The sequence below is a fragment of the Misgurnus anguillicaudatus genome, chromosome 3, assembly GCF_027580225.2.
Source record: "Misgurnus anguillicaudatus chromosome 3, ASM2758022v2, whole genome shotgun sequence".
Lineage (NCBI taxonomy): Eukaryota > Metazoa > Chordata > Actinopteri > Cypriniformes > Cobitidae > Misgurnus > Misgurnus anguillicaudatus.
This window is the reverse complement of record NC_073339.2, coordinates 38,398,479-38,416,109: the sequence shown is the minus strand read 5'-3', so window position 1 is coordinate 38,416,109 and position 17,631 is coordinate 38,398,479. Positions and strand designations below refer to the sequence as shown.

General features: G+C 37.9%; 1 protein-coding gene across 3 annotated transcripts in view; it reads left to right on the top strand.

The window, feature by feature from the left end:
* The window catches only part of pcdh10a (protocadherin 10a), a 28,165-nt gene extending 11,940 nt beyond the window's left edge, over nucleotides 1-16,225 (top strand). Inside the window, exons 4-5 of one of the 3 annotated variants that reach the window (XM_055205821.2) lie at nucleotides 11,566-11,883; nucleotides 15,108-16,225. In XM_055205821.2, coding sequence (XP_055061796.1) covers nucleotides 11,566-11,883; nucleotides 15,108-15,127 — 338 coding nt within the window. In that variant the 3' untranslated portion in view covers nucleotides 15,128-16,225. Of the gene's footprint in view, nucleotides 1-11,565; nucleotides 13,478-15,107 lie in introns of those variants that run through there. The other 2 variants (XM_055205822.2, XM_055205820.2) reach the window with 2 other exon arrangements.
* The last annotated feature ends 1,406 nt before the right edge of the window (nucleotides 16,226-17,631 follow it).

Below are 17,631 nucleotides of genomic sequence, written 5' to 3'. Positions count from 1 at the left end.
TTTACTGAATAGTACAGTTGTTAGGCGTGTACATGCAGTTTGTTTGCAAATTCCTTATTTGTACGTTTTTGTACAACTCACAGTGTACGAAAAGTTAGCAACTTGTAAAAAAGTAAACAGTACAGACTTTCAGATGTCAAAAAATGTATTGAATAGTACAACTGTTAGGTGTTTATGCGCACCTGCGAATTCTTTGAATAGCTGTTATATTTTAATGCGGTTGCTTAGCTCGAATTGGTGCTTTATTGCTCCTTGTCAAGCTAACAGCACCTTTGATTTTATAATTGTTTGGTCTAGTGCACTTCATACTTCTACAAAAATCGTTAAGATTCAAGTTTGAAAATATCCTGCACTGACTTCTAACGAGCATCATATATCATTGTAAAATTTACATGATTATTACATTGCAACACGCTCTTTTTCCATTTACGTGCGAACAGCATTGCGAATACATTTGCACTCTTTGCAGTGTGACACAGAAGCATTATGCCTTCAACACTTTTCAATGCTGTTTTTCCAAACACTTGTATTTCCTTCAGAGCACGCAAAACTTGCTCTTTAATGTGTTTTTCACAGGCTGTTAATTTCACCTACAAAAGCAGGCCTTACTCAGATGGCATCGAGACCTACAGTATGCGTCACACGTATCTGTGTGTAACCGTGATATCGATGTGAACTTCACGCTGCGAGCTTCTGTCTGCTGGCTCTGTACGGATATTTAAAGACCGTTCGTTTAATTACATTAAGTTCGACTGTATTCTATCATGTTTATCTGTGTACTTGATATTGATGTGGCCATGGATCCCTGCCTTATAAAGTCTCGTCTCCATGTACACATGCGTATCTCTATACACACATACATTTGTTTCACTATATTAGTGAGGTAATTTCATAGACTTTTATTGATTTTATATCAGGCTAATACGATTTTTTTTTTCGCCTAACCCTATCCCTAACCATAACCCTTTTACAGAATGACAAATCAATGTGCACAACATTAGATTTAAAGAAAAACATGATTTGGTTGATGCATGAGCCTATTCATTTAGTAAGGACATTTCACTATATGTTAGAAAGGACATTTGACCCTCACAAATAAACTTAAACCAAAAATACAGCTAAAATGCAGGCAGGTTGTGGAAATTATATATGGATTTCATGAGACAACAGAGCAGATTTGCGATCCGGGTACGGTTTCAGATGTTAAAAGTGTAAGATGAGAAGAATTGCTTAACTTGTTTGAAGGACACATCATGCATGAGATCTCTTAATAATCGCTCCTTGACATCGGTGGGATTAAATGGATTGCAAATGGAGGGTTTGCTTTAGTCTCCTGCTTCTCAGATTTCTCCCATAAACCCTAAATATCTCAAATGTCTCCTTGTTTAAAAGAGAACCACATCAAAATCTTGGATTTTGTGCTTGGATAAAAATATATAGAGAAACGTCAAGATGTATTCTTGCAAGACCGAAATAATATACGGCTCTGCAGTCTTATTGTACATAACCAATTGCCTCATCTGTCTAATGTTATTTCACAATAGTCGAATGAGAATGGTGTATTAAAGGACAATCACCAAAGTACGAATTGTCCTTTGGGCATGCATTTTACATTATTTAAGTACGAATTATAGTTCAATTCAAAATCATTTTTTTTTTATAAATGAATGTGCATCTTTAATAGTAATCTGTTGTACAATATATATCTGAAGCTTAAAGGTGCAGTGTGTAAAATTTTAAAGGATCTCTAGACAGAAATGCAATATAATCTACATAACTATATTATCAGTGGTGTATAAAGACCTTACATAATAAACTGTTATGTGTTTTTTACCTAAGAATGAGCCGTTTTTATCTACATACACCGCGGGTCCCTTCACATGGAAGTCGCCATTTTGTGCCGCCATGTTTCTACAGTAGCCCTAAACAGACAAACTGCTCTTTAGAGTGCGTTTTGTCACTACTGTACTTTGTCATAAACAACAACATGTTTGTCCTGTGGCAGCTACCGTAGCTTCTCTATACATTTCGGTGAGCGGTGGACTGAGCCGTTGGTTGCAATTCACAACCTCACTGCTAGATGACGCTAAAATCTACACACTGCATCTTTAAATAAAGAGTTCAGATGCAAAACACAAATGTGAGACATGGTGATGCACTAAAATTGAAAACAATAGATGCCTACGAAGTCTGCGTGTGATTCGCGAGGATTTTTTTTTCGACCACGACCAGTGTGGCGCCCTGCAATGAAATGCGCCATATTTCTTTGCAATAGTGAGTGGCGCTACCTAGTGGGCAGGCGCAAAATGCATCGTCAGTCAGCACCACCTATTGGGGATGTGTGATTTAGCACAATACAATTGTAAACCTCGTGCAATAATTTAGTGCTCTGTGTAAAAGCTTGGCTTGCTGGCGAGCCCAGTATGAAGGGTATTTTTTGTGTTCACTACACAGCGTTGAGAGTAACTATTATCCCGAAGCCTATAATCCAGCAGGCCACATTACCAGTTATCCTGCTTTGCTTTGTTTTCCTGGAAATGAATGAGGCATTACAAACAAGCTGATTTTGCAAATGCACAACATAACAAAACACTTCTATCACTGAATGCTTCTGTGTTCCCTATATTAATGTTAATCAAAACTGAACCCTGTGAGTGTATTTAATCCAACAGTGTTATGCATATATATCAACAGCACTAACAGCATGTTTCCCGGTAACCTACGTAAATCATTACAAGTGTGCTATACTAATAAAACATTAGTCCCTTGTGTGTTTCATCTAAGGATGCTTGCATGCACACACACATGCACACACACACACAATATGGTGAGGTTTATCAGTGGGTCAGATTTGTCTAACTGGGTCCTTTGATCTCACTCAGAAAAGCCTTCTGCCACAAGAGATTAAAGATTGGCCTGACATGCATCCACCCCCATCTCTTTCTGCCTGTCGTTGACCCTCTGTCTCTCATCTTTTAGATCAGCCTATACACTCTTTCATCCTGTCCTTTATATACCTTCTTCATATTTCTAGCATCTCTTTGCATTTACCTGCTGAGTTTGACCTTGATGCAGCTGAAATTATTTTAATACTTATTGTTTAGGGGTACAAATGCAGTTTGCTGGACAGTTTTTGAGTCATTCTACGAAACGGGTGCCATTTCCACTTTGCAATTTTCCAAATTTTCATTAAGAACAAACTTTATTTTTTTTACTTACAACTTTAAATATATTGTTAATCCTCCCAAAAAACATATTTTCCCAGCTCAGGTACAAAATTGTTAATAATATTATCAGTTTTATTCTGGCACAGAAGTCTTTCTTTTACCACCCCGTCACGGACAATATGTATGCCATCTGTGTAGTAAAACAAGAAATATATTTATAAAATCTAATGTTTTCCTAATAGTAAAATGTCCCTTTCTTGGAAACCATCAATAGAAAGTCTATAATTTAATTTAAATAATTATTATTCGTTTTTTAATCTTGAAATATGAATTCGACATTTCAATGGCCTCATTGTTTGTACAAAAACATACGAATACACTTAAAAAATACAAATAAACTTACATTTATTTGATTAGTCCACACAACAAGAACATCATTCAACATTAATTTATTTAAAATGTATTTTCTATTACATAAGTTTTTAACAAAATGACCCCGTGACGGGGTGGTAACTGATGTCACAGATAGGTTCACTGTGACAAGGTGGTATGGACAAAGTGTGTATCTATATATGGTATGCTTGTTTTAATCTTTATAAAACTGGGGGAGGGGAAACATTAACATTGGAAACTTTGGTCATGCTGTGAAAAACTAAAATAAGAGCATCATTACAGTGAGTGAGTGAGAGAGTGAGCGAGTGAGACAGTGAGTGAGTGAGTGAGTGAGTGAGTGACACAGTGAATGAGTGAGTGAGTGACACAGTGAGTGAGTGGCACAGTGAGTGAGTGGCACAGTGAGTGAGTGAGTGAGTGAGTGAGTGACACAGTGAGTGAGTGACACAGTGAGTGAGTGACACAGTGAGTGAGTGAGTGGCACAGTGAGTGAGTGGCACAGTGAGTGAGTGAGTGACACAGTGAGTGAGTGAGTGAGTGACACAGTGAGTGAGTGAGTGACACAGTGAGTGAGTGAGTGGCACAGTGAGTGAGTGAGTGAGTGGCACAGTGAGTGAGTGAGTGACACAGTGAGTGACACAGTGAGTGAGTGACTGAGTGGGTGAGTGAGTGAGTGAGTGAGTGACATAGTGAGTGAGTGACACAGTGAGTGAGAGACAGAGTGAGTGAGTGACACAGTGAGTGAGTGACACAGTGAGTGAGTGACTGAGTGGGTGAGTGAGTGAATGAGTGAGTGACACAGTGAGTGAGTGACACAGTGAGTGAGTGACACAGTGAGTGAGTGACACAGTGAGTGAGTGACACAGTGAGTGAGTGAGTGAGTGAGTGAGTGAGTGAGTGAATGAATGAGTGAGTGACATTGTGAGTGAGTGACATAGTGAGTGAGTGAGTGAATGAGTGAGTGACATTGTGAGTGAGTGACATAGTGAGTGAGTGACATAGTGATTGAGTGACATAGTGAGTGAATGAATAAACAAACCATGTTAAGTTAACAGAAACAATTTATTAGTCTATATCAGAACTACCCCGTCACATCCCTTACCACCACGTCACAATAAAACTTGTGACGGGGTGGTATGTGACGGGATGGTAAATATCATCCCAAAATGGCCGCAGATCTCCCATGTGGTCAAGTTCCTCACCTAGCATACATGCATTCTATCTGAAATATAATTTTATTTGCATTAATAATGTAAAAAAATATATCGAAATTAGTTTTCCCTCTCTATCTTGCGTGACGGGGTGGTTGCTTTGAGCTTGACGGAGCCTGTCTAACACAAAAAATCAACAAATAAAGAATGTAGAGGAATGTCAATACTTGCCTGTTTTTGTTCTTGGTGGCAACAAGGCTCCAATGATGTCACTTCTGCTTTGTGATGTCATTTAAAGCAACAGTACATTATTTATAGATAAAACAAGTTAGTGTGACGGGGTGGTAAGTCAAATTGAGGGACGCACACAAATCATCAAATATTTACAAAAAAATAAGGTTTATTTTGAATAAAATGTATCTTATGTGAAAAGGGACACAAATATAATCATGAAAACAATATATTTTTTTTTAAAATACATAACTTATTTGGTGATATTTTGGATGCAAATATCATGTTGGTCAACACGGACATGTGGAAATGGCTATGTACTAATGCAAAAGTATTAAAAATAGTATGTTATTCTTTAAGAATAGTGTTTTTATCATATATCATGTAAACAAGAACCCTTGAATGAATAACTTTAAGCTTTGTAAGAACATTTTGGGACATTTTTGTGCCTTATGCATCTCATCAAATGTTGCGGACCCAAATGGCACCCGTTTCATAGAATGACTCTTTTCATGTAATTATTAAAGGTGCAGTGTGTAAAATTTAAAAGGATCTCTTGACAGAAATGCAATATAATATACATACCTATATTATCAGTGGTGTATAAAGACTTTACATAATAAATGGTTATGTGTTTTTTTTACCTAAGAATAAGTCGTTTTTACATACACCGTGGGTCCCTTTACATGGAAGTCGCCATTTTGTGCCGCCATGTTTCTACAGTAGCCCTAAACAGACAAACTGCTCTTTAGAGTGCGTTTTGTCACTACTGTACTTTGTCTTGAACAACAACATGTTTGTCCTGTGGCAGCTCCCATAGCTTCTCTATACATTTCTGTGAGCGGTGGACTGAGCCGTTGGTTGCAATTCACAATCTCACTGCTAGATGCCCCTTAAATCTACACGCTGCACCTTTAAATAAAGAGTTCAGATGCAAAACCTCTGACACGTTTTCTTGTAAATAAGCATTTTGATCAGACTGTTATGTTTAGTTTCAGTCATTTAACTGTCATTTAACATTTCACAAATGTCACTTTAGTCATTTCATTCAAGTAGATGTAACTGCAGGCTGGAGCAATAGCCTCTTTCACACAGTAATTCTGGTAAATTACCATGAATTTACCAGAATGAATTTACCAGTAAATACAAAAATGTGCTGTTCACACACGCAGTGGCGTTCCGTTATTTTACCAGTAAGACATCATTCACACATCAGTATCAAAATACCGGTAAATTCTTTGAGAAAGCGGAAGTACCTGTAGCACGCGGCGAGCTCAGTGTTGTATTTGTAAACAGTCCAAGTCGTTTATATCCACAGTCCGTATTTTGCTGTTTTCACATCTGTGGTAAACAGTCGCGAAGTTGCTCATGACCAAACAACATTGAATGAGACGATGTCAAACCGAAAATGCGTTTTTAACAACACTACTGTTTGCACGTTAGGCTTCACAGAGGGCGTGCTAAGGACGTCGGCAATTCGGCGGTAAGCTGTTTTAAACAACTTTGGTGAAGAAATGTGGACATAAACTTCAGGTGTGCTCAACTTTCAAGCAGCATGTGTGTGGAAACGTCCGTAAACAGTGCGGGGGTAAACGCGTCATCTGTATTAAACCGCTATGATTGGCCCGAAGCTGTCAGCACGGTCTGACGTCGTCCGTTCTAAATGCCGGTAATCCTTTAATTTTCGTTCACACATAGCGCTTACCGGTAAATTACTGGTAATCTTACAACCTGTCTTACTGGTAAATTGGGAGCACTGAGTTACCGGAAAGGTTCTGTTCACACATGATCTGTTAACTGCAATTTACCAGTAAATTACCAGTAAAGACTGTATGTGTGAAAGGGACTAATGGGCGTGCCATAAGGTCGGAAAGAAATGAGGCTTGTCATGAGGAATGGGCGTGCCGTAAGGTCTTTTCAATTGGACGCGAAAAGCTTCCTGGTCCACATAAAAGCGAGCCATAAACTTGATCACTAATTACACAAATAATTATAAAAGACAAAATACATTTCTTATACTGTAAAAATAGCAATAATGATGGAATACAGGGAATGCCCTGTGATTTGTTGAGCAGATTTATTGCATTCTGCAGAGAAGGAGGACTAGCGTTTGTGGCGGTTTGGGAAAAAAGGGAGAAATGATGACACAATAACACAATAATGTCACGACAGGGTAGGAGAGACAGGACGCAAACGCAAGGTTCCAAATAAATAACATTTAATAATAAAAACACGAGGGCTGACAAGGTGAATACAGAAACTCAGGAACATGAACACAGGAAACAGACAGGGTATCGAAGACAATGATCCAGCAGTGAGCAAACAGAAGACAGAGGTATATATACACACACAGACTAAATGACAAACAGGTGTGATGAGGCAGGTAATTAATCAATGAATGTCCAGGTGATAACAATCGGAACAGAGACAAGACATGACACGGATTAACCGTGACATTACCCTCCCCTCTACGAGTGGCTACCAGACACTCACATAAAACAACAAAAACAAAGTCTGGTAGCGAGAGTCCAAGGGAGGGGTGGAGGGCTTGGGGACCCTGGCGAAGCCTGCAGCCGCCGGGATGAGACCAACAGGACGGTTGGCCGGACTGCGCCAGGAGAACCGGAGCGATCGCTCCGAGAACCGAGGCAGACGAATTACCCCCCTCCTGGGAATCGTAGACGATCAGATGCCCCCGGAAATCATCTCCCATCCCCTCGCGGAAACGGAGACCCTCGGTAGCCACCCCGGGAAAATGATCGGGCGTGGTCCGTTCCGGATCCCCCTCCGAGCAGGATGGTGGTCCTCCGAGGGACCGTCGACGACGACTCAACCGTTGGGGGACCGCCTGGGCCGATCCTCCTCCCGCAGGAGCGAGCGAGCGCTCACGGTGGTCCCCAAGAGACATCGGGGCTGATGGGGAATGAACCCCGATGTCACTACTCCCCCTCGACGAAACTCCTTGGGGGAGCCGCCCTCCGTGAACCCGCTGCGCCCAGTTTGGCTGGATCATTATGTCACGACAGGGTAGGAGAGACAGGACGCAAACGCAAGGTTCCAAATAAATAACATTTAATAATAAAAACACGAGGGCTGACAAGGTGAATACAGAAACTCAGGAACATGAACACAGGAACAGACAGGGTATCGAAGACAATGATCCAGCAGTGAGCAAACAGAAGACAGAGGTATATATACACACACAGACTAAATGACAAACAGGTGTGATGAGGCAGGTAATTAATCAATGAATGTCCAGGTGATAACAATCGGAACAGAGACAAGACATGACACGGATTAACCGTGACAAATAAGAATTGACTTTTTAATACTGACCTGATACAATACTGATTTTGGCGGTACTTATTAAAAAATGCAGTTTATCGCATTTTGGAACTAAACTCTTCAAATATTGGAAATTATGAAAGTCCAAATGTAAAATTTAAGAAGCTGAACCACACATTAGGGGGCGCTGTGATGTATGTGGCTGCCACATTTGAGATCTATTCAGGTCCAAGTACTCACAAGGGACCCTAGTTTGAATGTAAAACACAAATTTAATACACTGGAAAGGACATGAAAACATAATATGGGCCAGAATCAAACCCAGATTTCTCACAAAAGACCAAGACTCCAAGCTCTGCACACCAAAATGGTTTTCACTATGCCTATTGTACATCCCGATCCGCATGTAGGTTCACAGCTCTGGACCCTCATTTATTTTCAGTGTGACACAGCAATGCAATCTGCCCTTTTCTTTCATGTATTTGTTTTCAACCCTTCCCTTCTTTCTTTTCTGAAACCGGCTAATTATCACACTCTGTGTAGTCATTAGCCAAAAATGCGCAAGTGTTTGTGTTTTGGTAGTGGGTTTCTCCCCGTGCTGTGTGTTTTGGTCGTATTGCAGAGTGTCTGATTGAAGGACTTCAGAGACTCACAGATGAAATTTATCGCATGTAAATATCACAGCAGATTTGTTCAATTTCATATGGTGGGAGGGACACGTACAGGAGAAGAAGGATAAACAAAAGGCTGGAGGGTTCACTGCTTTTGTGGGTATAACTATCTGTCTTCCAGCGGGCCGCCTTCCAGTCAATTACAGTGCATCAAGACTGCGGTGGTTGATTATAAAACGAGTAAAAGCTAGCAATGCGTCTCTGTCAGTAGGTTTAAATAATCATCTCCATTCAAATATGAATAATTTCATACGCTATGCTGCAGATAATTTATAATAATTTCACCTTTATCTGTTTGTCTTTGTTACTCTTGACATTGCTAAGCAAGAGAGCAGATGCTGAAGTGAGAGCAGGGGATCTTAAAGCTTTTTGAATGTGTGAGGCATCCACACAGATGATTTAACACTTGGGTAAATAATTATTGAGTTTGTCTTAGCATGATGTGTGATTTTAACTCTTTGTTATGCTATTGTATCATCTAAAATTATAGTTTTTGCAATAATACAAAACTACACATGTAAATTCATTTAAAGGTGCCGTGTGTAAATTTTAGTGCATCTAGTGGTGAGGTTGTGAATTGCAACCAACGTTTCAGTCCACCGTTCACCGAAACGCATAGAGAACGCATGTGCAAAGCATTTCTATAGCAGTGGTTCTCAAACTTTTCAGCACATGGCACCCCTTGTGTAATGTCCATCCTCTTTGTGGCCCCCCAAAGAAAATTCAGCACATAAAACAATTTCAAACTTAGAATTCGAATTAAACAAAAAGATATTAAATATACAATGTAATTATGTTGGTTGGTAGCCTTAAAGGGATAGTTCACCCAAATAATGTCATTAATGACTCACGCTCATGTCGTTCCAAACTCGTAAGACCTCCGCTCATCTTTGGAACACAGTTTAAGATGTTTTAGTCCGAGAGCTTGTTGACCTTTCATTGAAAATCTATATACGGTATATTGTCCATGTCCAGAAAGGCAACAAAAACATCACCAAAGTAGTCCATGTGACTACAGTGGGTCGGTTGGAATGTGTTGGGGCATCGAAGGTATATTTTGGTCCAAAAAGAACAAAAATTACGACTTTATTCAGCTCAGCATTGTCTTCTCTTCCGCATCTGTTGTGGGGCGCATGCGCGAGACTGGGGTCACGTGACTGCAGTGACGCGAATGACGTGTTATCCTCAGACATGTTTTTTTCAAACTTACAGCATGCGTCTCCCTCAGACTGTAAACGGAGCCCGGGCGCACAAAAAAAAAACAGCTGGGGCGCACCAGATAACACGTCATCCACGTCACTGCAGTCATATGACTTAAGTCTCGCGCATGCGCTTCACAACAGAGGCAGAAGAGTAGACAATGCTTAAGTCGTAATTTTTGTTATTTTTGGACCAAATTGTATTTTCGATGCTTCAACACATTCTAACTGACTCACTGATGTCGCATGGACTACTTTGATGACGTTTTTATTACCTTTCTGGACATGGACAGTATACCGTACATAGTTTTTTAATGAAGGGTCAACAAGTTCTCAGACTAAATCTAAAACATCTTAAACTGTGTTTCCAAAGATGAACGGATGTCTTGCAAGTTTGGAACGACATGAGGGTGAGTCATTAATGACATTATTGTAATTTTTGGGTGAACTATCCCTTTAAGTTTGATTACACAGAAATTATAATAATTTATTTCATAAAATGACATAAAACTGGATTTTAAAACTTCACAACAAGCCCACTATTTATTCACGCATACAACATAAATATTTGTGTATGAGTTACATGCATTATTTGGTAAAGCTTTAGATTACAGCCCGGAAAGTACTGCGCAAGTACAGCTAATTTACAGCGTATGTTTCTGTAATTATAGTTTACTTATGAAGTACGTACGTGTAATTATAAGGGAACAATTTATAATATTTGGGGAATAAAGGGGTAACAACCAGGAAAAATACAAATAATATATGCAGTAAAGTACTGCGTAAGTACAGCGAATTTACAGCATACATTTTTGTAATTATAATGTGCTTATAAAGTACATATGTGTAATTTTAAGGGAACAATTTATAATATTTTGGGAACAAAGGGGTAACAAGTGCCATTTTAATTTACAGCCCGCAGATGTTGTATTTACTCTTTAAATATGTGAAACAAGGGGGTAACAAGTGCCACTTTAATTTACAGCCCGCAGGTGTTGTATTTTAGGGATGTGCATCGATGCATCGCGTTCCCATTACAAAGACCTGTCTAAAATTGATTCTGAATCGTAAGGCTCCCATTCAGTGTTTCATGCACAGCTTGTGCATGTACTACGACTCCGTGCTCAGTAGGAAGTCCTTATCAATCTAAAATCACCACGAGTTTGACTCGTTTATAACGTGCATTTAAAAAAGCAACACTCGTCAAACACAATCATTTTAAATATTCTCTATTATCATGAAAATACCTGAAACAATCTGAAGAACAACGATATAAATATGCCTCTAGATATTTCAATATCAATCAATGATTGAAATCAAACTTTGATACATAATACGATTATGAGACCTAAGCCTGTATTTTACAGACAGGGTCATATTTATATTAAGCAATAGTTGCCTTAGCAAGCATGCAAAATTATTTGTTTTAAAGCTAACAAACAAGCTTCTTTGCTCTGTGTATTTTCAGGTGCTGATCTTTTCTCCAACTGCACGGAGGAGTGCAAGGCTCTGGGTCATTCTGACCGTTGCTGGATGCCCTCCTTCATGCCCAGCGACAGTCGTCAGGGTGCCGATTACCGTAGCAACCTGCACGTCCCGGGGATGGATGCGGTCCCGGACACTGAGGTACAGGAGAGCGTGGTTCCGGGCGATGCGTGCATCGGGCCTGATGATAGATCATTCTCTACGTTCGGCAAAGACAAGTCACACCACGGCACGCTCACACGTCACGAGCTACACACACTCTTACCAAGCGCGAGAGCGCCTTACAAACCCAACTACCTGTGTGAGTACTCGCTCAAACTGTACGATTTCTGAAAGCCCCCGATCTGATTCACCGATTCACAGACATCTGTTCTGAATCTAACCCATGGCTCTGTTTGCATATACCTATTTATAAATACTGTAATCCCATTCCTCAAAACACCCATTTTTCCACATTTTCTCTCGCTCTCCAATTTGTTTTCCCCTTTCTTTCAAAAAACATAATTATGTATAATATATGGACATATCAATAAAGTACTTTTTTTGAAATTGTGCAGTTGTGTCCAACATTTTGTCCTCCCAATACCCTCTAAATTCTCCCACCCAAAACATCCAATCACATTGGTTACACTATGCTCCATTATAAGTTTGCTTTATCGGCTCATAAATACTTTATTAATGAGTCATACTAGCCTACATACTACAACAAACACTGTGTGCTGTGACTTTTCCTTTAGCTGAGACCTATCAATATCATAACCACATAAGCATGGTATGCAACACATCGCTCTCCACGATACTAATGCTTTACTTAATGTCTATATACAGTATATGATGTTTTATTTTATTTTTTTATATTTGCATTATTATGCATGCATAACCAATTATATGCAATGCATTATGCTCTAAGCATTTTAATGTATTATAATCATGCAACAATTACTATTAAGCAAATACCTTCAGAATGCAGTGTATATGAGGTACTTAAGTAAAGCATAATCTTAACCACATCACATGCTTGTAATCATGGATCTCATAGCACATCTTCAGCTGTATGCATTATGGAGCATGTTTACGTTCTAATACACATAAATATACAGCATGTCATATGGAATGGCTACATGCATTATGGATTAAAGCTTCAAAGCACATTTATCCCACTGTCATATGCATTTTCCAGCATGCATATATGTAGGTGATAAAATCTTTCAGTGTTTGGCTATGTGTCTGTCATCATGTACGGTATCCATGTGGGTTGTAATTGCCATATGTCACCGTTATACTGTAAGTGCACTTGTGACAGCAGTCAAAGCGGCCCGCCTCCTTGTCTGAGATTATAGCATGCAAACTGTAGCGGGGTACACTCACTGCAGCCAGAGACATCCAGCACTTTTGACTGTTGACTGTGTTTATATTTTAAATACAGGATATTGTATGTAGCACTTCACTTAAGCATGGGGATGTGTACTGTACAAAATGTGCACTAAATGTGCATGTATTTTTTTCTTTTTTTGAGGCATGTGGATATAACAGACCTTATATCCACAAGCTCCGCCTTCACAAATATTTGCATAATTGTTTTTAATTGAAATTTGTGTTAAACAATCTCACAAGCAAATGTTACTCTTACTAAAATTCATATGTTTTGTAAGCCTGTGCACTTTAAAAACAGCGGGTTGTTTCAACACACGGTAGGGTCAAAAATTACAAACCCAGAAAATGTTCAATATTTGACCCAACCATGTGTTTAAACAACACAGCATTTTTAGGGTGGTTATTGTTTCAGATCTTCATCCATTTTAAATCTCTTTGGATGTCTTGTGTTATATTGCTTATTACGGTAATTTGATATAGATTAGTTTTATACATTTACGCATAACAACATTGATCAAACAGAACAAAGCACACACTGTAAAAAAATGCAGTACTACGTTTAAACAATTTGGATTTGCAAGTCAATTCAACCTACTATTTTATGTTTTACATAACTTATAAATTCAAGTTGAAATTAACTTATTTTTTAAATTTAAAGTAACATAAAAATATTTGTCGATTTGACAAAAATACTGTAATTTTTTTACAGTGAGCTACTGTAAAGTAAAGTAATACAAGTGTCCTCAATAGTGTACTTAACTAATAAGTGTGTTACACTTAATTGCTGTGCGCTCTGAAAGCAATCCAATCAGAATACACTCTAAGAAAAAAGGAACAATTTTGTTACCTCGAAAGAACCACTGTGTACTTTTGAGGAACCAATTTGCATTTTTTAGGTACAAAATTGTAGTTTTTGAAAAGGTACGGCCCCAGCGACAACTTTTGTAAATTTTTTCTGACAGTGTGGAGGAACACAAAAAAAATATATGTTGGTTCAAGTTAAAAAAAAAAAATAAGTTACAGGGTTGCCTTAAAATTTTGACTTGATTTGACTCAAAAAAGTGTAAAATATAGTCAACAAATATTGAAATAAATTTTGAAGACAACCAGGTAAGTTACTTTTTTAAGTTGCACCAACAATTATTTTTTACAATGGCAGGTCAATTGGTTGTATAATATATAATATCATATAAACTATCTGAAGAGTTTGGTTCCAAAACGCAATAAATTAATTTTGATTAATTTCGGTAAAAATGTGTTTTCTATACCAAGAAAGGGTACAAGATAAAAAAGCACTATTTTCTGTTACAAACGTTCACATAGCATCTTTCGGTTATAAAAACATAAAAACAGTTTATTTTTTTCTGCAAAATGCAATAAATCCATGACAAGTTTTTTTTCTTAAATGCTATAAATCTATTGAATCAATATATAAATGTGCATTCATCTTTGCCATGTTATATTCATTTAGTTGACTAGTGGTATACACTGATAAAAAATAAACATTAATGGTATTAATCAAAACACTTATTAAGAACACTGTCATTGCTGCCGTCATCCTTGGGACGTCATCTTTGTTTGACAGCGATAAGCTGTAAAATGTTTTGGTCCTGCTCGATCCTGCTCGATTTCGTTGACTTCGAGTAATGGAATGGTTTGTCGTGGTTTGGAAAAAAAGGGAGAAAAGATGACAGAATAACACAGCGGAAATCAGATTTTGCGTAAAATTAAGAATTTTTTTTTTTTAATACTAACCAGATACAATACTGATTTTAGTGGTAGCTATTTTTTTTTAAATGGCGTTTATCGCATTTTGGAACCAAACTCTTCATCTGTTACAATTTATATATGACCTTTGGTGTGATAATCACACTTTTCATCTGCTTTGTTCTGCACACCACATGGTCAAATATATTATGAATTCATGCTCATTTATGTAATTTGTATAATAATAAATTAGTCCAACGCATAATGACATCCAAAGATATTCAAGGGTTTACAAAATCCTCTCGAAATGAAGAGCAAACAATAGCAAAACAGTGATTTGGTGGCTTGTGCATAAATGTGTGTACACAATATTTGCTTTGTGAGACTGAGCTAAATTACAGCAAAGCCATTTAATGTTATCTGCCTGTTCTCTGTTCTCTTCAGCACGCAAAAGGATTTCCTAGCACCTTCCGCGTGGACATTCCTGAAAAAGCGTGAGTTTGCACAGTTACGCGAGCGGCCAAAAGCATCAAGCTGTTCTTTTTAAAAACTTTGCTTCGTTCGTTTCTTACCGAATTCGATAATCGCGACCAAGCCGGTCGTTCCCAGCTCTGACGGATTGCTGAAAACGATTCAATCGGATACGATCCGATGACGTAAGGACCCTGGGAGTTCTCAGCAGGACTGAGAAACCTCGACAAATCCCTCCAAAAAAACTGGATGTGCACAGGGAGGAATGGGGAAGATGATATCGCATATCAAAAGTGATGGAGAGACAAAAAGAAGAACGATGGAAATATCAATGGACGTGGCTGTTTATTATCAATCTCTCCGCTGTGATCAGTGTGTGTCTGTTTACAGTCAACTATAAACTATATTAACTATCTGAGCCCTTTACCTGTTTCAACATACGCATACACGCACACACACACACACACACACACATGTATACTGTACAAACTAACTGTACAAAGAGCAGCCCAACAATGTGCATTATAAACTCAACTATCCGTTTTAGACTTGACTGTTTTCTATAGTCGTTTATTTTTCTTCTTAATCAATGTGGTCAAGTGTTCTTCTGGATCTACTATCTTTAGAAAAAGAGTGGATGCGGAGGACAAAAAAAGACGATTCTGTCCTCTCATTGGCCTATACATCATCAGACATTGTGCTTATATTCACGTGTGCAAGTGTGTACTGTTCTCTTTAAAAGTTTCAAATAACTGTAAATCTATAACTATATATATATGTATAAACATACATATATAATATATATATAAATATACTTTTTTCTGAACCTGTGTAGCCCATTGGATAGTTTCCTAAACACCATATTGCCATAAACCAATACAAAGTGCTGATAAGACTTGCATTAAAAGTGGGGCTTCAAATTGTGTGGCCTCTCTGTCTTCAAGTACGAAACGTTTTTATGCTGTAATCATTTTATTATGTAATTCTCTTTCAAAAATTCAAGCACACATTTTAAAATATCTAATACATAGTTAAAGGAACAGTATGTAAGAAATGTATATCAAATAATATTAAAATGGCTCTGATATGTCCCTAGACATTAAGAAATCATTACTTATATCACTGACAATAGTGGTCTGGCCAGGATATTGTCATTTAAAAAGTGCAGTTGCAGCCCTCAACTGATGTTTATGTTGTCATGTTGTGTATTGGCCACCAGTTGTGTGATTGCAGTACCAGTTTTAGCCACAAGTTTTGTGATTGCAGTACCAGTTTTGGCCACAATCCTACATACTGTTCCTTTAAAGGCATAGTTCACTCAAAAATGTTGTCATTTATTTACTCATAATTTTTTTTTCTTCTGCTAAACACAAAAAAATATATTTTGAGTCATGTTTATAACTAAACCATTTTTGAGCACCATTGACTTCCATAGTAGGATTTTTTCGTACTATGGAAGTCAATTGTGCTTTTGTTTCCCGCTTTCCCGCAGAACAAAGAAATGTATACAGGTTTGTAACAACATAAGGGCGAGTAAAGGATGACCGAATTGTAATTTTTGGGTGAACTATCCCTTTAATTCAATGCAGCAGTATTGCAACACTATGTAATAAGTTGTCACAATAGGGGCCTGCTGTTTATGACGTTTTAAAGACATTTGGTACAGTATTATCTCAGTATTATATTATAAAACAAGTCAACTAATCTGTATTTAAATGTATCGTGGGTTCCATAAAGGCACCTCTTTTTAATTGCCTTTCAGCAAAATGCAAAACAGTAAAACGATTGTGAAACAACAAAAATAATATATAACTGAAAATAATCTGGCCATTTTTTATGATTTTTTTAAAACCCCGTTCCAGTATCTATGGCTATACTTATGTCAAGAACTAGTTAATATATACAGAAGCTGATCCATACACATGTTTGGCATGTCCAATTCACCTAACCTGTGTGTCTTTGGATGTTCTGGAGAAAATCAAAGTACTCGGAGTAAACCCACGCTGAAGGGAGAACATGCAAACTTCACACAGAAAGACATCCTGACCCAGTCTGGGCTCAAATCTGGGACCTTTTTGCTGTAAGGCAACAGTACTACCTACTGAGCCGTCCCTGGTCATTGTTTTAGCTAACAAACTGTGTTAATAAAGTAAAAAATGACAGCAAGGATGTCCCTTAACCTGCTCCCTACACAAAAAATAAAGGTGCTATAAAAAAGTTCTTCACAGCAATATTATTGAAAAACAATATGTCAGGAACCTTTACTTTTTAAAAAAGTGTACATGACATTCATTGAAAAAAAACAAATTATTAAAATCTACCTTAATTTTGAGTCTTGTCTTAATATATGCCAATGCAATTTTACACATTTGTAAAATGACTATATTGTAAATGTGTGTTTGGAGTACAGAATTCCTGAAAATGTGCAAATGTCAGAACAACAACCACCAAATACAACAAAGATTTATACAATTGAATGTCTAACTCACTGAGATAC